The 23,147-nt window shown below is 42.7% G+C and overlaps 1 protein-coding gene across 2 annotated transcripts in view; it reads left to right on the top strand.

Moving 5' to 3' along the window:
• The window catches only part of asap2a (ArfGAP with SH3 domain, ankyrin repeat and PH domain 2a), a 47,367-nt gene that overhangs the window by 11,885 nt on the left and 12,335 nt on the right, over nt 1–23,147 (top strand). Inside the window, exons 2-13 of one of the 2 annotated variants that reach the window (XM_068580608.1) lie at nt 3,615–3,687; nt 9,481–9,626; nt 10,650–10,724; nt 15,685–15,734; nt 16,099–16,125; nt 18,887–19,016; nt 19,470–19,555; nt 19,729–19,804; nt 19,931–20,017; nt 21,288–21,391; nt 22,081–22,150; nt 22,662–22,749. In XM_068580608.1, coding sequence (XP_068436709.1) covers nt 3,615–3,687; nt 9,481–9,626; nt 10,650–10,724; nt 15,685–15,734; nt 16,099–16,125; nt 18,887–19,016; nt 19,470–19,555; nt 19,729–19,804; nt 19,931–20,017; nt 21,288–21,391; nt 22,081–22,150; nt 22,662–22,749 — 1,012 coding nt within the window. The remainder of the gene's footprint in view (nt 1–3,614; nt 3,688–9,480; nt 9,627–10,649; nt 10,725–15,684; nt 15,735–16,098; nt 16,126–18,886; nt 19,017–19,469; nt 19,556–19,728; nt 19,805–19,930; nt 20,018–21,287; nt 21,392–22,080; nt 22,151–22,661; nt 22,750–23,147) is intronic. The other variant, XM_068580609.1, reaches the window with a different exon arrangement.

The raw sequence follows: 23,147 nt of genomic DNA, 5'->3' as shown, positions 1-23,147 counted from the left end.
TAACACAAAATATATTCTTTTTTTGGTTTTTAAGATCTGCTGGGAGCAGCTCAACCACCATCTGCTTTTGTTTTTTTTTTGCAGCCGTTGGAGCTTCACCATTTCCTTTGTGCATTGCATTGTGGGAGTCCCCAAAATCAAGCATATGCCGTATTTGAATGAACTTAACACTCCAGTTCTGATAGAATTGGTACGTAGTTTGAAATTAGGATTCCTTAAAGGTTTGACTCTTGAAGCTGAAAAAAAGTTGTCATCTTATCTGGTGTTGTGACGCCGTCTTGTAAACGCATACAACATGAAGACGTGCTCAGTCTGAACACAAACCTGCTTCACACCCACACAGATAAACATACTCACAACCGTACCTCTCCAAGAATAACTTTAATTAATATTTCGGTCAAGTTGATATATTTTGGGTCACGACTCACAAGGCTGCTCGTGGTTATACCACGAGGTCATCTGAATTTAAAGCAAGCAATGAAGAAGAGCTGCAGTGTACTGCTTCTGATACCAAAGGAGTTACAGGATCTCAGAGCGTAGCTGCTATCTGACTGTGTTGATGAAGCATATGCACCAAAAGCTTTAGTTACAAAGAGAACAGATTGCCATAAATCTCTTGTCCATGTGGCTTGTCTTCCTCCACAAAAACACCAACACTACAGCCAGGGAGCCCAGCTAAGTGCTGTGTTTTTATTTGCCTCATGTGTCATATTATTTCAATTTTTTTCTTTTTTTACATTGTGATGAAGTTATAAAACTCAACATTAATTGCAATGCACAATTTGGCAGTTCTATAATTATAAGATTTGGATGAAGCACACTCCGGTAGCTTATTGATTCTTTGCACCACTCAGCTGGTAATCACCGTTACATGCTTTGACTCCAGTAGCTCACCTTTCTTTGACCTCACATCCTCCTCACCGAACACATTCACAGCATCAAGTAATCAATAAATAAATGACAGCTTGAAGTAGGTTTTTCAGGCTCATTTAGAAATTGCTTGCTGCTATACTGCAACAAAGAAGTGATGCAATTCTGTGAGATATCGGTCTGTTAAAGAATGACATATGCATGCTATATGGTCAAACTGTGACATGGCTGACATGGTGGCTCATCATACAGCAGCCAGCGCTTGCTCTGTTCTATATATCCAAAGTCATAGTCCACATTGTCCAACACAAGCTCAGCTACCTGGAAAAAATTCTTTCAGTTCGCTCCGAGTAGATTAAATGGAGAGTAGAGCCCAGGTGGTGCCAGCCCTGCTAAGAAAACACTCGTTGGCGGTCTCCAATTACGCTTTAAAAGCCTCTTTGTGGTTGGATTGGTTTGGCGGTGGAGAGAGGGATGGTTCTCTGCAGCTGTATTTTTCTCACTCGTTGTCTCTGCGTTTGTTTTGAAAATACATGTTTCACAGTATACAGACACGCATGTCTGTGTGGGGTCTGTCTGAGCCAGACGGAGCTGATGGGAGACTGGCATATGTAACAGATGAGTCATTTCACCGGAGTTGAAGGAACTAAAACTGCACTGTGAGTCTTAATGTTACTCAGAGGAACAAGTAGCTTCTGGTTGGTTTCTTTTTTTGAGCATTTGTAAAGTTCAGGTTCAGGTGTCCAAGTGATCCATGCCAGTGAATGAGCGAGTGTGCATGCACAACACCAGGGCCCCAACATTGAAGCAGCTAAATGCAATGCATCCATTATCAGTTACACCTTTACTTTTCCCTACTCTGACACGTCAAAATGTATTTGTGGAAATGGCCCATTGGGTAAAATGTACAGATGGTGATAATCTGCCTGGTGTCTGAATTTCAGTGCAACTGTGAGAGTGTTTTCACACACATGAGCACCTGATTGTGACTGATCAAAGTGTTAGTCTCTATTTCCCCAGCTTTTAAAATTCAACTCAACCACTGAGCAGAACCAGACCCAATAAACATAGTAAATATAGTCACTGGTTTGTTATTTAAAAATGGTGCATCTGCTATTAGATACACTATTGCAGAGCTTGTTAGAAGCTCATGTTTTCCTTCTGGAACACTATTACATGCATCATCAGCGTAGTTGGAGGGGGAGCGTGCCTCTAGGAACCGAAGCGAGCCTGTTGCTTGGCCCCCAGAAGGTTCTCTAGAGCGGCTCATCGCCAATTGACTTCTGGTTGTGACGTTGCTGTATCAAGTAAACCACCCGCTGCGAACACCATGCTTGACTCTGTCCACAGGGCTCTGGAGCCCCGCCCTCACTGCTTCACAGAGCGCCCGTTCAACCAAAGTTTATTTATATTAAATGTGTCTCATGTCATAATTGCACCAACTTTGACACTGCCCGACGACACTGCCCGATGCAAAGGACAGACAGGCACTCTTGCATCTTTACCCCGGGGGAAGCTAAGTGCTAAGTGGTTCTGCTATTTTGCAATGACAAACGTCTCACAGCACAGATTGACGTGTGCAGCACATTTTGTCACTGCACGCGAGTGGTGTTGCAAAGAGGGCAGTGTGGGTGTGTACAGTATTGGTGTGTGAGTGTTGCAGCTGAATGGGGGCCATTGTGACTTTTTGTTTTTGGAGGGTCTAGGCCTATAGGGGATTTGATACGTGTCAGTCAGATGGGGAGCAGGGAAGGGAAAAGTGGCGCCAGCTCTGGCCTGCTTGGGTGGACGAACTTAATAAAGTCCCTAAAAACTCATTTCCCAAAATCCCCCTCATCCTGCGAGACTGCCTCACTCACTGGTACAGTGCCGCATTGTCTCGGAGTGTGTGTGCGTGTGTGTGTAAGTGTGTGTGCGTACACGCATCTCAGGGATATTGTCCTTCAGACTGCAGATGCTCACAGCTCTTGCCCTACGAGCTATTCGCCACACACTCTCTCTCTAACACAGAAAGCAATGATGTAGCTCAGTTCTATTCTTAGCTCTTTGCCTTGAATAATTCATTAACTGCAGCCAGAGTGGAGGTGGCATAGACGCACGCACGCACGCACGCACGTACACACACAAACGGTACCCACCACATGGAGTCCTGCATTCAAGGCGTGGACAAAAAAGCCGGAGCACCAACTCAGGACGACAACAACACAAACTGGGACATAAGAAAAGACAGGAGAGTTTAAACAACATCCTTGTGCCTGTCTCTGAACAGTATCCATTTTACACAGAGATAAATACTGTACATTGCAGAGCTGTCGTATCAGAATATCTGGGCCTCCCGCTCTTACTCGATTAGTCTGCGACTCGGTCGTTTCGCTCTGTCGATTCAGATTTCTTTAGTCGATAAGTCTTTTTTAATGCTTTTTTTTAATGCAAAATGACTAACTTTCGAGAAACAATTGAGCACATCTCGGGTAAACACAAGATTTAAAGTGGATTGTGTGTGATTCTTTTTTGGAGAAACTCAGTTTTACACAACTGTCGATTTAGGTCAACTAATCAATTAGTCAACTAAGAACTTTCCATAACTCTGAATCGCATACCTGCATCTGAACAATGGGGACGTCATCCACATACGTTTCAAGCTAACGCATTTCTTCATCAACTTGTAAAGTGCATAACTTTACGTCATTAAATGATTACATACTCTAACATGAGTGGTGACATCTCTGTGTCTGTCTGTACAGGCGCTGGATGTGGACCGGAGTGTTCTCTACAAGATGAAGAAGTCTGTGAAGGCCATCTACACGTCTGGTCTTGGTGAGTTCTCCTATCTGGGTTTTCATTTCCTTATATTAGCATTCTTGCTATAGTCAGAAACCTTTAAATATGTTTTTTTTTTTTTTTCACAACATGTTTCCCTCTTTTATGTATGTATGTATGTATGTTTGTATATTTTATTTATTTATAACTAGACTTAGGGAAGATAGTGTTTTTGTGTTATTACCATGATCATTGTGGCTGCTTGTGCCAATGTTGGGTGTTGCCAGTGTCTTTTGTTCGGCCTGCCTGACAGAACCCCGCTGAGAGGGAGGGAGAGAGGGAGAGAGTGAGTGAGTGAGGGAGAGAGGGAGGGAGGGAGGGAGAGAGAAAGAGAGAGGGAAAGGGAGAGAGGGAAAGGGAGAGAGAGAGAGAGAGCGGGAGAGGGAGAGTGAGAGGGAGAGTGAGAGAGGGAGGGGCAAAGGGAGAGAGACCTCTGAACAATGTGCTGAGCATGTCTGTTTCTGAACAGTGTGAGCTCTGTTCAGACCAGAAGGACAGCTGTCTGATCCAGACCTCCAAAGGAACAGCTGGGGATGGTGTGTGTGGGTGTGTGGGTGTGTGGGGGTGTGGGGGTGTTTGTGTATGGGGCTGCTGAAGCATGGACACACTCACGTTCTCACCTCACCGTGCATTTACATCCATGAAGGGCCTTTTTTTTTCCCGCTGCCAGACTCGGAACCCTCTATTGTGTCACCACATGACGTGGACGGCTGAGTATGTGCATGTGCATCTATAAGATGAACCTTCACGGGTTTCTCTCACCCTGTTCAGCTGCTAAAATGACTGCCCCTGATGCTGGTAAATGACCCTCATTTGAATATGTGAGGATTCACAGGATACACACACACACACACACACACACACACACACACTTGAGAATTGCATTTGTGTTTCAGGCAGTTTCAATTTGTTTTCATTGTGAACAAGATCATCTGCTGTAGGAAGAATTGGGAAGATGCAAATCTTTTTGCCTCCAAGCTTGTCCAGATTTCTATCAATGTTTCCAAAAGAAGCACGTTATGATGGTGGAAATGAAACTGGGAATGCTGTCATTTACAGTTCTTAGTCAAAGCTGGCATTATCTGAAGTCACATTTTGTTATCATTCAGGAAAAGCGGCCCAGACTCTGACCAATTTTGAATATGGACAAAATTACTCAATGAAGCCCATTATTTTATGCCTGTGCCTCGAGAACATGACACATGTACTTGAATGAAAAATAATGATGATGATATGTGTTCCAAATATTGAGTAGAGTCTGCTGTTGAAGTCCACTTATACAGTTACTGTAGATTAAAAGCTGTACCAATCAATATTAAAAATGAATATGGGTTAAAGTAACATAATTAATTCTATTTCAGTCAGTTTCGACTTTTCAAATTGCTCAGCAGTGTCATTACATATACATAGTGTATCATGCGTTTGAGTAGTTGGGTGCTAAAACTAAAAGTAAATTACAACATACCTTACTCTTTATGCTGATACGTATTAAACAAATCTGTTACAGCATCTGAAGCAAATCCAATACAAACAGTGAAAGCACAGAATTTGGATAAATATCCTTCAAAGAGGTTGCGAGGAGAAAGCCTGACTAATGAGGCACACAACAGGGAGCCCTTAACACCGGCTGCCTCAATACTCAGAATACGTTCGGTCCTGGTAGAACTGTCTGTCAAGCCCAAACCATGGGAGCATATTATATTGCCTCTGACATGAGGAATACTAATGATGAGGAGGTGAGGGGAAGAAGGAGGTTTGGTTGGCTCTGTGGAGGCTGAGCAAGCAAAGTAACCTCGTACCATAGAGTTCGAAAAAGATGGGAAATGTGAAAGAAAAATACTGGGAAAGCTGTACAGATGAGCCAGAGAAGTCCATGTGGCTGCAGGGGCCTGTCAGCCTGTCAGCTTGTGGGTTTTGATGAATAAACCAGCAGCAGCATCTCAAACCCCTGAAGAACCTGGAGCTGATCGAGCACAGCTGCTTGGACAGGCCTGCCAAAGCTGCCCAACGGATAAGGAATCGAGGGAGACGAATGAACGGCGCGCTCCGGCTCCTATACTGTAGCTGAGAAGGATAGAGCTGCTGAATAATGCAGCACCAAGACAATGTTGCATCAGGAAAACTCTCAATCTGATGGGACGTGGGCAGGCCTTGTCCTTCTGGACATACATGTATCTCTTGGCTGCAAGGTAACCATTACAATGGTACATTTAGATTTATTTCTCATTATCCAGGACATACATTCACACTGACGGGCAATTCAGAGCCTCCAATTAACCTACGCTGCCATGAGGAGACCATGCAGGCTCCAAACAGGACCACCATTAATCGGGGATCGAACCCCGGGCCCTCCTTGCTGTGAGGTGACCGCGCTAGCCACTGCACCACCGTGCAGCCCACAATGGGACTTCCCACAAGCTTCAACGTAATTAAACTGGATGGATGTCTGAGGAAAAAGATCAGATGAGACACAGAAAGAAAGGACGGAGTCTTCTGTGGGTAAAAGTGAACTTCTTCTCGCAGTGCAAGTGGACGTAGAGTCAAGTGTTGTTTTTCGAGTCTGTAGAGAGATATCGAGGTCGGCCGTGCATTGTGTTGGGAAGCGTCAGCCGACCAGGCCCGAGGGAACCGAGTGTAAGGGAGAGACCGAGAGAGGAAGCGAAGGCCAGTCTGCTTTCTGGTGATTAAGGTGTGCGTGTATGTGTGTGTGTGTGTGTGTGCGCGTGTGTGTATGTGCGAGATGCAGTAAAGGATGTTGGATATTAGCAGGCCATTAATGCGGGTTGTAAGCATGTTTTATGTTTCATGTGTTGAACCGCGTTGTGGCCTCCAATACTCCAGTAAACAGCAGGTCATCTTTTCCTGAGGTCTAGCAAAAAGGAATCCATTTTTTTTGTGTCTCTCTGACACACACACGCACTTCATTCGATGTGGAAAACGCCCTCACACAAAGAGTGTAAATGTTACTATGATTAATTGCAGATGAACACCCAGCATTTCATTATTTTTAAGTGAAGTCAGAAACTATAACTTCAAAATGAATACAGCTCAAAAATGCTAATTAAACTCTTAATTAGTTGTTTTCTGAAAAGCAAGGCGCTCTAGGAAGATCAGCCAAAGCTCCTCGTCACGTGTATCTCCTGTATTTTAGTGAGCTGCTTGCACTGCTTTGTAAAGTAAGTGTTTCAAGTTGCAGATGCCGAAATAATAATTTTTAAGATGTAGTTTAGCAGATTGTCAAATGATGTATTCTCATACAGGCTGTATGCATCACACGTTGATAAACAGGGAGGAAAGCAATGAACATCTTAGCTTCTTTTTTTTTCTTGCAAGTAGAAATAGTTTTAAGAGTTTAGTTTTTTTTTTTAAAGGCTCAAAAAGTCTGTAACCACGGATCAGGGTACATTCAGCATCAAATTGCTGTAAGAGAGTATGTTCAGTCTTAATAAAAGTCATATGACATTGACAAAAGGTTTAAGGAGAGGGTCTAGTTTTTAGAGTGACGCACAGCCCATGCTTCTTGAAGAAAGCCCCTGAGGTTACGTATTGGAGATATTTAGGCAACATGCAGAGCAGCGCTCAATTAGAAAGTTTTGTTTACAGTGTCATCGAAGGAGTCGCTGTTCTTTTGGTTCCTTTCTCCATCTCACTTATGAACTCGCTCTGCATGTCATACGCACAATGCGGACGATGGGATGTGTTGCGTCACTTTGCAATAAATACTCTTGTAATCGCTACGCAGCCCCGGGGGGTTCGGGCTGTTTGTCAGCTCTCATGTGCCACTTCAAAAACACCGGCCGGCCACCGCCCTGTCGGCCCAGAAACGCCAAACAGCTGGAGCTGATGTGTAAACACGAGGCTGCGGCGTGTGGTGAGGCTTGGTGTCTGACACATGAGACGTGATGGATCTTTTTTATATCTCCGTACGACACGCTTCACTGCTTTGATCCTGAAGCCGCTTGATATCTACGCTTGAGAAGCTGGAGACTTCTTAAGATTTAAGAAGTCATTCGTCATGTTTTTTGGGTCTTTCTGTTTTCTTAAAAGTTTCCAGCCTCTTGTATGTTAAAAGAAGAAATACAGTTTATTATCATTTATCATTTGCCCATGCTAATGCCTGTATAAAGTGTATCTCCGGTATTTTAGTCATGCACGTTTAAAAAAATGTCATCATTTATTTAGTAAAGTTCAAGATTTATTGTTGCTCTCTGTTTTATTTGTACAAATTAAAATGTTTTTTTTTCTTCTTTTTATGCACAACTTTCTCTTTTTCTCACCGTAAAGTAGAAAAAAAAAATCAATCTCTGGTACTTTAAACTAGAAGCTGTTCAAAACTCATATTTCACGACTTGTGTTCTGAGTCTCGTAAGAGCTTCATCATTCAGCTCAGCGGTGGTTTAAATTAGATTTGTCTGACGTGAGGAGGTCAGCCGGCATAGTGACTCAGAGGATTTCAGCTTTCCCCTTTTTTAATAGCATGATGATATCTCCGCAGCAGAGACACGGGCTTATTCAGCGTCACACATAAACCTGCCATCTGCGGCCCCGGGGCGTCTCTTTATGAGAGGGATGAAACGCTGAGTCATGATGTGGCAGCAGGTGTCTTTTAGTGTAAATCTTTTTTCCTTTTCTTTCTCCCCCTCACCCCGGCACCCTCAAGGCCCCCTCCGTCGTCTCCGTCACGTGTCTTAGTCACGGTTGTCATAGCAACAGGTCCCCAGTGCCCCATCCCTCGCTCCACCGCCGTCCCAGAGGCATTAACTGTTATCAGCTGCCTGGTCTGGCGTGGGGAGAATTAAGTGGAATCGCCTCGGTCTGACTCCGCTAGATTAAGTAGACTTTAGACACGCTCGGAGAGACTTCGGTCATTGCTTTTTTTTTTTTACGGGTTTCTCCCGACTGGTGACTGGCTGACAGGTGTGGTTTAGTTTGGGGGACTACATCGTCCGCCGCTAACTCAAAACACATCTTTTTCTGACTATACCTTGAATAAAGAAAGTAGCACAGCAGTTAAATGGCACTTACTTCTAGCACTTTGTAGTTAGGCTTTCTTGAAGAAATCATACTTTCTTGAGTCTTGTTCTGAGTTTTGTACTCATGGTTGAATGCACTTAATGTGAGTCGCGTTGGATAGTCGGTTCTTCCTCCTGTATCTTCAGCCTTCCTTTGCTGTCCTTCAATTCTTGATGAACATATTATTTAATTCACCTTTTTGGTTTGCAGGCTTTGGTTTTGAAGCTTTCATTTTGTTTTGTTCATGTTGCTCTTTTTGTTCAAGATATTCAATGTGACATAAAACAGGGAAAAGCAGCTGTTCTTCACACTGGAGAAGAAATAATAAGTCAGTCATCGAATAACTTTCTTCTTGAATTGATTTACTGACTAATTGTTTCAGCACCAGTCAGATATATAGTGTTTCTGTCTCACCTCTAATGCCGTTAGCTATCGTTTTTTCATCAGTTCGTTTGCGCTTCATAATTACTTTGACAAGACGATCTGTCTGAATCAGCTCAGCAGAATCTGAATATGTACAATAATTCATCTGAGCAGCATGTTGCAATGTAGGGTTAAAAAGCGGGGGAAAGTAGAGACAGACGGTTTAACCATTGGTGGGCAGATCTTGGGGAAACCAGGAACTGTAATGTGAGGATCAACCAGCCGGAAATGTGGATCTTTGTTCACTGAATGTCGAGCGTACATTATTAATACCCAGTGATGGATTGTTGACTTGAAACGGTCAGAGAGTGAAAGCCCTAGCTTTAAATCTTTTAAATATGTGTGTGTTTCCAGCCCATGTAGAGAATGAGGAGCAGTATACTCAGGCCCTGGAGAAGTTTGGAGAGAACTGTGTGTACAGAGATGATCCTGATCTGGGTTCAGCTTTCCTGAAGTTCTCCGTCTTCACCAAGGAACTCACTGCACTCTTCAAAAACCTGGTGAGTCAACTATGGTGTGTGTGTGTGTGTGTGTGTGTGTGTGTGTGTGTGTGTGTGTTTGTGTGTGAGAGTGTTGGTATTAATGTGTATGTGTGGGTTTAAGGATAGTGGTCGAATATTCTGAGACAAAAAAATATTTCCCTCCTCTCCCTAATTGTCTGTATCCCCTTGAGTCACAGTGTGTGTTATCTACCACACACACACACACACACACACACACACACACACACACACACACACACACACACACACACACACACACACACACACACACAGAGTCCAGCTGGAACTTGAAGCCCTCGGGGATGCAGCTCTAGTTTTTCCATCGAGACGGCCAACGAGCTGCTGCAACACCAAATATCTGCTGGATCTAAGTCAACCTGATCTGTTAAAGCCGGGTTTTCTATCGCGGCCAAAGCTTTATTAGAAAAATGTGACACCTTCATGTGAGGTCTGTCGCTTCCCCCTGGACACTGTATCGACTCACCCTGAGACCCAGAGCTTAGGATATTTCATGTTGGTGTTATCTCAACACCTTTTTATATTAAAGAAATATGAGCTGCCGCCGGCCCTGGATGTGAAGATGTAATCTCTCCAGGCTTTAGCAGGCTCCCGCTTCCCTAAATTACATGTGCAGCACTGCACACAGAAGCTCAAAGGAACCTGCAAACAGGGGAGTTACCTGTCTCACAATGGTTCGTTTAATATACCTTTTTAATAATGTGAACATTCAAGCGATTAAAAGACGGTGGAAACTTTTTCAGATGAGCAACAACTTGGCAAAGTATTCCAGCTCATCGCCATTATTTACCAAAGAAAACAAGAGACGAAAACTCACCTGCATTTCTCCCTTCAGTGACTACCTTTGTCATTTCTCTGTTTTGCTGTTGGACACTCAGCACAAGCACACACTCGCACAACGCACTAAAAGGATTAAGTTCCTAACTTTCAGTCTCCTGCAGGTTTAAATCCTCTGATGTAACCCTTCACCTCTTATCTGTCTCTCTCCTCACCCTCCTCCAGTTCCAAAACATGAACAACATCATCACCTTTCCTCTGGACAGCCTGCTGAAAGGAGACCTGAAGGGAGTCAAGGGGGTAAGGCAACAAAACAGCATGGTATTGTGTTCCCCTTCCGCCTCACAGGAAGTGTCCTACAAGTGGATGAATCGAGTTCACCCGAGTAGTGAAGTTTAGTTTGCTGGTTCAAAGTGGTTTGAAGCCACCGTGACGATCGTTGCCACGCTCGACGTCCTGCTGTCTCGCTGACCAGGTGAATAGGTGAATAACTGACTAGGTGAATAACTGACTAGGTGAATAACTGACGAGGTGAATTACTGACTAGGTGAATAACAAGCTGCTCTGATCTGGTTATGGATAGTTAATAGAATAGTTGACTAATAAACCCGGCTTCACGAATCTACGAAATCAAAAATGTCCCCATCACTGACCCACGTGTGTCAACAATAGCATGACACCTGCAATAACTCAACTAACGGAAGTTATTCACAACTGGCACTGGCACGAAGGTTATGATCAATTTATGAATGATGTGTTTAGGTTTTAGCGTGGGGACTGAAATCAGTCCGCTGAAGTGCGAGTGTGTGATCGCTCAACAGAACACGTGAGATGGGTTTCAGCCCACAGTGAGTCAGCGTCATATCATCTTGTGTGGAGCATCAGAAGGGATATTTTACCAGTGACAGTTGGAGCATTTTGGATTTTATGATCCAAATCAATGAATTGTTAAGTTGATCCACCATAATTTCTGTAAAAGATTCTGAGCCCAGTTTGGCTCTACTACATACAGAAATTAAAGAAATATATATAACATCTTGTCAGGAAATTGACACCAGTAATGTTGAGGGTATTTTATGACTTTATTAGAGGTCTGACCGTGTAGAGATCCGATAGGAAGCGAGCGGAGAGAAAACGGGAATAACTATTTTCCTTGCCCAGGCGTTGCAGTTCATGATGCCGTTAACCCATCGGCCACCAGGGTGACAACGTTTAGTTCTTTCTGAGCAGAGAAGAAGTAAACAAAGCTGACCAGACATGCTTTTCGTACTCCACAGTTCCCAATACTTGAGGCAACACACACATTTCGGTCCAAAAACAGTCTTGAGGTCCAGTACTCAGCCGGTGTCATGTGCGTCCACCAATTGGACTAAACCCAGACAGATGCGTGTTAACCGCCTGCAGCGCTGTAATGCAATCAGCACTCGTTACTGTTCGCGGCAGTCTGTGACCTTTCGCTCTCCGGCCACGTGATTGGCTGCAGCCTCCAACGAGGTATGATGCGATTAAGCCGACTCCCTAATGAGGCTGGTTGCCATAGAAACAGTGGTTGTCCCTGTGACACTGTATTGCTTGGCTCTCTCTCTTGACCTCTGAACCATCCTTTTTCCCTCTCTCTCTTACTCTTTTGTTCTTCTCTCAAGTGTGATGTTTTCTATTCAGCCCTCATCAGACTTTCTCTTCCATGACTTTCTTTCTTAGTCTCTCTCTTCACCTCACTTGTATGTCTCCTTTGTTCTTCCCCTCCTTGTCTCCTTCACTCTGTCCTTCCCGCCCACCTCCTCACATCTGTAACGCTTAACCACTTATTGCTCATTAGCCCTCTGATGATTCCCATCACCCCAGTGACATGGTGGCTAATGCGCTGCTGGTTATTTCACACCTCAGGGCACACAGACACACACACACACTCGCTTAAAGGAGAAAGGACAGAAAGAGTCATCTAGAAATGGCTTATTTCTCTCAGTTGCCTTTGTTTCCTGCTAAACCCGTCCCCTAACCTGTTGCTCACCTCTACAGCCCAAAGCTTTTCCCTTGTCCATCCCTTCCCCTTCATCATCTTCCTCCTCTGTCATTATCCGGCTTTTTCGGTCCTGTCCTCTCCCCGGGGAAGTACCTGTTCAGAGAGTGGGAAGCAGGAAGAAGTCCAGACCTGCATGAAAGACTGTTTAGACTGCAGGGAGAGGAGGGAGGAGAGCAGGGTGAAGGAAAGGGGTTGATGTGAAGGTCATTAATGGGGAATGTATTTAAATGAGTCTATTGAGAGATGTTTGTATAAACAGGAAGGATTCACATTTTAAAACAAGATTTTTGTGAGACATAATAAGAAAATACAACCTGAGTAAATGTCCATATTTCACATTTATAATTACAGGTTTATTGATCTACACTAAACCTTTATTGATGAGCTATTTCTACAAAAATATGTCTAAGAATATGCTATGTATATTAGGCATAAAATAGCAATCTGATATCTTTAAATTCTCTGCAATTACTGCAGCCGTGTGGCTGCTAAATTAGCCACCAGTCCTATTGTTTTATTCAACTCCAGACTTAATGGCTTTCTGGTGGCCATTGTTCCCGTCAAGCTTTTTAATATTCTGCCGGTGCCGTCTTTAGCAATGAGTGCGATGTATTAACCCCGAGGGAGGCCGCCGCTAATGGCTCTGTGATTACAGGACTAACACCTAGCGACCTGTCACTGCTGTTACTCAGATACAAGTCTACCATTTTCCACCTCATCTAACTCCATGGCCATTTTACCACAGAGGGCAATTTGTGTTCTGTATAAATATCTGTGAAAAGCGTTTCTTTGACAGAAATATTACACTTTACTCAGGATACGGCTCAGTTAGTGCGGCACTAGCATAACAGGCAGCGGCTGGGTCCCTGGAAGACCCAGTAGTGTTTTTACTGAAGTTAAGCATACACTCCAGCGAGCGTGAAAATGGAAAGTGCTGAGTCCGCGCAACATTTCTGCTAACAGCGGACCTTTCAGAATGGACGTCAGCATGATGTCATGCCTGCAGCCGACCCTCTCGGCCTCCGCTCACTGACCAGTCTGTGATTCTAACCCAGCATGAGTCATATCAGCTTATCAGCATTCAGTTAGTGTGTGGATCGTTGCCATTGTGTTTGTGTAAGTACGGAGTGTGAGGAGGGGGGCTTTGGGTTCCTGCATCCTCTCTCATGCGCACTGTTTCAGATTTTAGATAAGAGCAGATTGCAAATCAAGGATTTTCCTCATTAGTTTGCACACTCTGCTATCAACTAAAACATCAGCGGCATCAGTAGTATTTAAAGTTACTGAAGCAAGGGTTTGAAATCGGCAGAATGAGCACATTAAGATTCAGTCACTCCAGCTAATTTATAACAAAGCACACTTACTGTTAGCCGCGCAGATGTTGGTTTTATTTGATCAGGTTTTGAGAAGTTTGCTGTCCTTGTTTCCTGCCTCCACTAAGTTTTTTTCTTGTTTGCTTTTTTGTAATGTGGGTGAACTGATCCTTTTATAAGTGTTCCAGATCCAAACCAAACTCTGTCTTTCGTGGCGCTGACCAGGTTAAGTCCATTCATTACTGCAGTGGGAAAAAGGTGTGAGGAATGTGTGACAGGAAGTCTATTCCTGGACATGTGTGGTCGTAGGTAGGAAGAGGTGATACATTTGCCACTGGAGGCCCCTGTCAAGGACATGACATTCCTCCTCCAACCTTTTGGATTCAGCCAGACAAGGAATCGGGATGCTAAGAGCTCGCTGGTCTCTCTGGGAGTCATTTGCCCCGTGCCTTGGCCTAGTCTGCTCAGCCATTCCCGGCCCAGCAAACCCTGATTCTGGTATTTTTAGCCATTGTTACCATTTTCTCCTCTCTCTGGCTCTGACATTTCCTTCCGCTCAACCTCTCTTTTTCTCTCTGGCTCTCTTTTGACCTACAGTACATTCTTTCAGTGGCTTCCTCATTTGCTTTGGCTTTTTTTTTCTTCCCTGGCTTGTTCTTTCACTTTGGTGTTCAGCTTTTCTTTTTTTTCCCCCTAGTCTTTTATGCTCTCTTTCCTCTGGTGGTTCCTGCCCTTTAGCTGGTTGACTGAATGGCCGAGTGGTCCTCGGCTTGGCTCAGTGAACCAGACTGTGATCCTGTGGGCTAACAGGTTGAGCCTCTGCTGTTGAAGTGGAGGTCAACCGCCAAATCACAGTCCTCCCTGGAGCGCTAACAATGCACTAAAGCCATAAGCTGTCTGTCCAGCCGAACAGGAATATGTGTGCTTTTCACATTCATGAACAGTCAGCCAGATATGAGCGCCGCTTCAGGGTTTAAATATGGTCCAAACCTGGATGCAGCAGGTGCTTACTGTAGTTTTTGGAAAGACAAAATTCTCTTGATTATTTGTTGTTGTTGTTGCATGCTGGTGAGCAGATTTTCTTGGCGCTCAGGCGCAGCTTTCAGGCAACAATTCATTTCGTCGAATTGTGTTTTCCAGGGAATGACTCGGCCAAATGCACCCGTCAATGTCTGCTTTTGTTTGTCACAATTACTGTTCAATCAGAAGCACGGGGTTAGGGATGGTGTTTAATCATGCGCGTTGCTCAAGCAGCTGTTGCAAAGCGCAACCGTGATGATGAGACGCCGGCGTTGCCTGTTGTCGACGTGACCAGAAGGATCGCATTACAAACGCCAAGAACAATTTCACCGCACTCCTGCCTTCAGAAAAACACTCCACAGTTACCTCGCCCAGCTCCCTGCTGGGACAGCTGTGAGGAGGATGATTCAGCTTACCATAAGTCACGTCGTGTTGAAACACACCTACGAACACACAGCTTTGCTCATTAGTGGTTGAGAAAGAAAGATATTTGTTCTGAAAATGTGACAGTTGGGAAGCAGTGAGAGTGATTATCAGGACATCTTTTGAAATTCCTGTTTGCCTTATGTTGGTGTTATTTCTAAGTGTATTTGATTATGTACAAAACAATGATGACAAGTTCCCAGAGCATAAAACGACATCTTAAAACTCAAAAGGCTTTCACTTTGCAGCGATATAAAAACAGAGAAAAGCAGCAAATCTCCACGTTTGTGAAACTAGAATGTTTTTCTTGATAAATGGTGGAGATTGAAAGTTCTGTGTTTATTCTGAAAACAGCAGTTGACAAAGGAGTCTTTAAACATGCTCCATTTAGTATCTGTTCTAAAGCTTTCAGTAATACCAAAAAATGTTGTTGAGTAATTTTCTGTTGATTCATTGAAGCTTTGTGCTTGTTTTTCCACAGGATCTGAAAAAGCCTTTTGACAAAGCCTGGAAGGACTACGAAACAAAAGTGTAAGAAACCTACTGTGTGTGAGAAACCTACTGTGTGTACTCAACGGCCTTTGATTAATAGAACCAGTTTGTTAGTCGATTGGTTAACATTGTGCAACATTACCCAGTCATCATTAGTTTGAATTCATCAGTTCAGCAGATCAAACTATATCTTAACTTCGTGTCGTGTGTGTCTGTGTGTCTTGACTAACCGCTTTCCCCCTCTAACCCTCTGAGATGACCTGTCAACACATCCTCTATAATGCGAATAACCATCACCTCTCCACCTTCCCACCCAGACACCATTCCCACCTTCACACCATTGTGACTGTGCACGCACAGAACACATGACTTTTTTTTATAGCACTTTCATATATCTTACAAGCTGCAAAGGACATTCTTTACTGAAAGGGTAATACATCTTCTCTCGGTCGGACAGTGCTGGCTTTGTACTGACATTGAGAGTTCAGCCGGATGCTATGCGACTGCTGCTGACTGTCCCAACTTATTCTTATGATTTGACTCTATTGATGTCTTCTGTTCTCCATCAATAAAGTCCAGTTTTCTGCTTGATTGGAAAACCACCCAAATACCACTATGTATCTTGCCGCTCCTCTTCATCAATGATCCTCTGGTCTTCTCTGATCTGTCTGCTGTTATTATATGCTCAGACACAAAAAAGATCAATACTTTTGTCTCAACACAGCGTTGATTTCTGATTCCCTAATTTGATTTTCAAAGCTCTTTCACATGACACCCAAGTTTAAATTCTGCTTTCAGTCTTTAGGTTGGGTGTCGTTTCACTTTGAAGGACGTTAATTCAGGAAGTTATTTATTAAATAACTAACAATTACTGAAATCGGGCACATCTTTTCTCAATGTGAACGCAGAATGTGTCTTCAAAAACTCCAGATTCTTCCATCTTTATTTCCTAACGGGAGGGGAAGTACTTCCTGAACTGACAGAACGGAAAGTGACTGGATTCTCAGCTCGATCATTAGTTGAACAACTGTCAGCTTGGCTGGCTGCCAACATGCCTGGCTCACATGTGTCTCTCTATTAGTCGCAGCTCTGATGATGCTGTGACGCTGTCGGGGCTGAGACTTCATGTGCTGACAAAGGCCCACATTGTTCTCATAATGACGCGAAATTTGACTTGTACGCACTGGCGTAATGGAAAATATACAACCAAAACTAATTGCCAACCATGTTTAATACTATAAGCTTGGAGGAAAAAAAAAAGCATTATTTTTTGGGGGGAAAAGCATAAAAAGAAAAGAAACTGAAAATATCTTTTTCTCACCTCGTCTCACAGTTGACATCATTAAACTAACAAAAAAAAAAGTTACATTTGTTCATAGCATCGTATTACACAGCCTTTCTGCACATGACACATGAGTCAAGATATTGTGCAACAGCAATAACAGAAGATTTTTTCTTTCGCTTCCTTTTCTTTTAAATTATTAAATAAAAGGAGCAGTTGAAAAGGAATACTCAAGGAATAGTTTGACAATTCAGAAAACACTTATTTGCATACTGGCCGTAGCTGGATGAGAATATGACTCCCACTTGCTTTTCTTTTTTATACAGTATATGAAGCTACAGCCAGGTGACAGTTGGCTTAGCTTAGCATACAGACTGAAAAAAGGGGACAACAACTCCCCTTAAATGATCAAAACCCACCTATCAGCACAGACTAGCATGTTTAATAACATGCTTCATCTTGTTTGTGTCTTACATTAAAAAAAACTAAGCGTAAAAACAACAGTATGTGGTTCTTTTCTAACTGTCGGCAAGTCAGCAAATACTGTGTATTTCCCGAAAATGTCTTCTTTCAGTGGCCTATTCCTTTATGACTAGTTGTTAGTTTTATATTCTAACAATATGTTTCAGAAGATGCTCATGCAGCGCCACCAATTTGATTTCCCCCTCTTTAAAGTTGAGTTGTGGAATGACCTTTTTGTATGCATTTGTCTTCGTCACATGTCGTACTGAGCCTAGCCGCCGGTCAAATGGATAACACATTTGAACATGAGGGAAGAAAGTGAAGTCTGTCTTGATGCACATGAACCAGGCTGAAGGCTCTCGAGAGGCTTACGGACAGCGGCGCCCTCGTCCCGTCTCTCCCAGAGGGAACAAACTACTGCATCCTTTTTGTAGAAGATATGTTGTCAGAAAAACAGCATATGTAAAAGAATGCCCTGTTGCATGGTCTGGTGCCTCCCCTCTGTTGTGTATGTTGCCTGTTTGAGATGCTGTGTACAGAGTTTGTGGTCTTTGTGAAATATCAGCCCTGAATACTGACTGTCAGGTAATCTGTTGCATGAAACGGTGATCAAAATCTTTAACTACTAATACAATTTATTCTGCCTTTTCCTTTTTAAACCTTAAACCCACACTTAACCCCAATCATCTCTACACATGTTAACTCCACGTTAAAATTACCCAACTATGCATAGAAATAATTAGAACAGATATTAACTCTGAGAATAAAGACGTCTGAGTTATGTATTTTCTAATTTTTCTCTGCTTTATGATCCGGGTCAAATTGCCATCATCAGTGAGAAATGACAAGAAACAAGTGCTTTTTGGACACCTTCCAAAAGCTCTGATGAGCTTAGTGCAGTTTAACCCCTTTCTTGATGATGATGATGATGATGATTTAAGATCCCAGCAACATAGAACTTTTGTTTCCACAACTGTTTCATTAGTAGCAATGCAATTAGCCAGATGTGCTAATGTATTGTGTTCATTTCAGTACATCTGGAAATGCTAAACTCTCAAGTACGCGATGACTGTTTTCTGTCAAGATTTCTTTAGCTTTGTTGTTTGGGACAGAAATAACAGAGGGTTACCTTGCCTGACAACCGACCTTAAATGAAGGTCAAACAAGTCTTCATTTTTAATTTGCTTACTACCCGGATGGTTTAAATAAACCTAAACAGATGCATCAAACTCACTGTAGCACCATAAACCTTCCAACTCCGCCATTTCTAACCTCATAGCTAAAGCTAACCATCGCTAGCCGATAAGCAGTAGAAAGCACAGACTTATCGGGCAGCCTGTCATCTGCAGGAAAGCAATAGGGCTGATTTTACACAATGCCCCCCATGTTTATGGTGTCTTGGATGTGAGGTGTACTCTTTGACCCCTGTGATGTCACTTCCTACCAGCACCAAGATAGAGAAGGAGAAGAAGGAGCACGCGAGGCAGCACGGGATGATCAGGACGGAAATCAGTGGGGCAGAAATTGCTGAGGAGATGGAGAAGGAGAGGAGATTCTTCCAGCTGCAGATGTGTGAGGTTAGTCGACTAATAACTAACAATGTCATCACACTTTCTTTAAAATGTCTTAGCTCAACAAGTCTTTCATACTGAAAGTTTAATTGTAAAATTGAATATGCAGTGTAAAACGTAAAAAAATGGAACTCCTACTTTCAGAAATTGCATTGAACAGGAAGTAGTGGGTTGTGAAAATAATATTTTTTTGACTGACTAGTTCCAGCAAAGATCTGTCAGACTCAGGTAAAGGTTGTATATTTCAGAATGGGTTTAAAGCCTTTTGGAAGTCAGATTCAGATCGACCTCTTTGATGTTTTACTTAAATGAAGCTTGAGTTGAGAGATGACGACTTTTACTTTGAAGCTCCTGGCTGTGAGATGAAAGGGATGTTCGTGTTTGAGGTGGTCTGAGTAGTTTTTTACTCTGACTGAACTTCCCGCTGTCTGACTAAATCTGTATTAAATGTGTTTACAGTATCTTCTGAAAGTCAATGAGATCAAAATCAAGAAAGGTGTGGACCTGCTGCAGAACCTCATCAAGTACTTCCACGCACAGTGCAAGTAAGACAGACAGATTTGCCTTTGATTTGTTATGATGCAATGTTGTCATTCAGCCTGAATAATGCCAGTTTATACAACATACGGCTCTCACATATAAATGCAGACCCATTTTGCGGCTGCGCTCCAGTGCTGGTGTGTTTGTGCGTTGTTAACTTCACGTGCTTCCTGTTCAGTTTCTTCCAGGATGGTCTGAAAGCTGTGGACAACCTGAAACCATCCATAGAAAAACTGGCCACAGATCTGCACACGGTGAGAAAACCAACTGCTCCGGTGTCTTCTTTCCTTTCACTTGACATTTATATCATATTAACATCATCATGTGTTCCTCCTCTTGCTCTGCCTCTCCTGTTTTCTCGATATTTCCCTCCATGACAGATAAAGCAGGTGCAGGATGAGGAGAGAAAGCAGCTGACTCAGTTACGAGACGTCCTCAAGACGGCGCTGCAGGTGGAGCAGAAAGAGGTGAGCGCTGAAGGTCCTCTGTGGCCTTTCAATGTCAGTGAAATATCACAATATAATCTCCTTAGTTCCTGTATATCTGCTCTTGAATCAGATTAGATTTCATCTGGACAATCCTTACATCGGACTATAAAGTTGTTTCCACACGTTCTCATATCAGCTGTTTTAAAGGGAAATTTCTAATACCGCCTCAGTTTCTCTCTGGATCACACGTGCATTGTTATCATCCATTTTCTCACCACCACCCAGTAAGTGGACATGATCTTTATGTGACCCTGGTCCTGCGTATAGAGATCATTAAATATGCTGCAGGCTGCCGGTCTCACCTGATGCTTGTTTTCTTCTTTCCTTCGCTGCCTCTGTCTTTTGTGAAACAAGTCCAGGAGAGTAAGTGGATTTCTTGAAAAAAGAAAAGAACAGGAAAAAAAACATGTCTGTGGTTGTTTGCGTCTTGTTTTTATTGAGGTGTTGCTTCAGTTGTAGTGCTAGATTCATGTAAAAATGTTGTATGTTCTTTTACAGCAGCATTTCTATTTGTTCAAATATGTCATTGTCATGTTTAGTGCTTTGATTTATTTCAGTGCTTTTTATTTGATTTAAAATGACTTTTCAATGAGAAAAGCTGGAGCTGCATTCCTGCTTCTTCAAGGTTTTCCTGTTGGCTGTGTGTGTTCGTCTGCTGATAACGGCACACACCAATAAAGTCGTTAAAGTCCCTTCAGCGCCTGCCTTCAGAAGTCGTCCTCTCTGTTTCCCGTAGTGTTTCCAGACCAAAGATGACATCACTCATACAAAAACTTGGCCTCTGTTTGGTCCTTTTTTGGCAGTTAAACATGAATATCTTTTGGGGAAAAAACAACTTAATTGTTTTCTATTTATGGTTAAAACTGCATCCAGGCATGTAATTTAAAGGTGATTCATCTTTTGATCTTTTCAGAGGATCATATGAGAACAAAATGGCTGCTTTTGTCCATGTACTCTTGCAGATTCTAATTCAGAGGCGTAAAAGCTCCTCTTGTTTTCTTATTCCCATGTGTACAAAAGCATTCAGGCTCACAGCAGCAATCCTATATTGTTGTTCATACTCGCTTCCAAATTCTCAGAGGAGCAGGAGACTCTGAAGCATGAATCTGAGCCATTTAACGCTTCAGTGGCACCCACTTGACTGCAATTTGAATCTGCTAATCCCCCATGCAATGTCTGCTTTTTTAAAAATATATTTGTTTAAAGGCTCTGATTTCTTGGCTTTGTTTGTTTGTGTGTGTTTTTCCAGGAATCACAGGTGCGGCAGAGCACCACCTACAGCCTGCACCAACCACGGGGCAACAAGGAGCACGGCACGGAGCGCAGCGGCTACCTTTTCAAGAAGAGTGACGGGTGAGCGTTTGAAATCTCTTTAAAAGATCAGTTGAGGTACTGGAGGTGAAATAAATCCTATTATTCTGTAGATAAGCGGAGTAGGTAGAAGTATTCTGATAACCTCTACTCTTTTACTTCATCGCAATCAGCTTTCATCTACCTTTTTAATTTGTTAGTATTTCTTATATTTTTGGTTGTTCTTTGCTCTTTTTCCTCATAAAATACAGATTTGCGATTTTATGTTATTGCATGTGATTAGTTTAGTTTGTATCTCGGAGAACAAAGTAAATGAAAAGATTACATTTAGAATAAAAAGATTGCTATTCATAATAGTTGTCGGAGTAAATTGTGTAATGTCAACAAGCGAAACTAAGATTTGAACCGGTGATTACCTGATCTAACATGTTTTCTCACGTTATCTATTAATTGGATTGAATCTTTAAAATTACTCAAATTACTCAAATTAGTAAGAAAAAAAAAATGCCCATCAGAATTTCCCGTTCCTTAGAACACAGAAAAGCAACAAGTCCTCTCGTTGGAGAAGCTGGTGTTTTTGGCTCTTTATATATTTGATTTCACTCGGTGTCATAACTAATGCCTGTATTCTGCATTATAATGAAATATGTGACGTGATCACGTTGCAAGCCTCCGCTCTTTGACTTCAGAGTCTATTTGACTAACAAATGAACGTCTTCTGTGTGCCACAGCCTGAGGAAAGTGTGGCAGAAGAGAAAGTGCACAGCGAAGAACGGCTACCTCACCATCTCACACGGCACAGTAAGAAAACAACGAGGATCCATGTGTTTTGCTTTTTATTTATTTTCAAATGCACACTTAAGATGCACTCACACATTTTCCCATACATACTTGCTTTAGTCACACACATTACAGTGTCGTTCTGCTCAGACGGTCCTTTCTTCACCCATGAACCATGAATATATTAACAGAAAGCAGCAGGCCGGGTTCACAAGTTGACATTCTCCTCACATCGCTGCCTCAGCCTGAACTTCTGTTCCCACATAAAGATTTAGCTCCGGCCCGGTCGCTTCCTCTCACTGACGCAGCTCATCTTACACGAAGCTGCTTATCACATGTTTCATTTGGCTGCAACAACAGTCAGATATGGTTAAACACAACACTCTGGCTCATTTATATTGTTGTTGTTCCTCTCTGTTCTTTAACTCTCTCTGTGTCTCCCTCTCTCTCTCTCTCTCTCTCTCTCTCTCTCTCTCTCTCTCTCTCGCTCTCTCTCTCTGTCTCTCTTTCTCTCTCTGTCTCTCTCTGTCAGGCTAACCGGCCGCCAGCTAAACTCAACCTGCTCACCTGTCAGGTGAAACACAACCCAGAAGAGAAGAGAAGCTTCGATCTCATATCCCGTATGTTCGGCACTCCTGTTTTATCGTTGCCTTTTTTCTCTCTCTCTCTTCCTCATCTGTATCTGCTGCTCTCCAGCAGCCGTTCAAGATTTGTTGGTCAGCAGTGTGGATTCATAAATGTGTTTCTATTTAGAAAGCAGCAGCAACCCAAAGATAAGCCAGCTCTTAAATATCTTTATTAACACATCCAGCACATCTCAATCTAGTATTTAGCAGCAAACAGTGAACAAAAGGTTTTTGTCAATTGACAGAAAATGTATTTACAACTACTTTACTTTTACTGCCTGAGGAACTGTGATTTCACTATTCACTCTTGACATTAATCAATAATATGTCTGCAAATGAATTTATAATGATGTCAAATAAATGAAGTTAAGTAACAACATTTAATAAGCTGT

The sequence above is a fragment of the Clinocottus analis genome, unplaced genomic scaffold, assembly GCF_023055335.1.
Source record: "Clinocottus analis isolate CAN_PGR_092001 unplaced genomic scaffold, fCliAna1.0.p SCAF_17, whole genome shotgun sequence".
NCBI classification, from domain to species: domain Eukaryota; kingdom Metazoa; phylum Chordata; class Actinopteri; order Perciformes; family Cottidae; genus Clinocottus; species Clinocottus analis.
The sequence above is the reverse complement of the archived record's forward strand: the minus strand, read 5'-3'. Positions and strand labels throughout refer to the sequence as shown.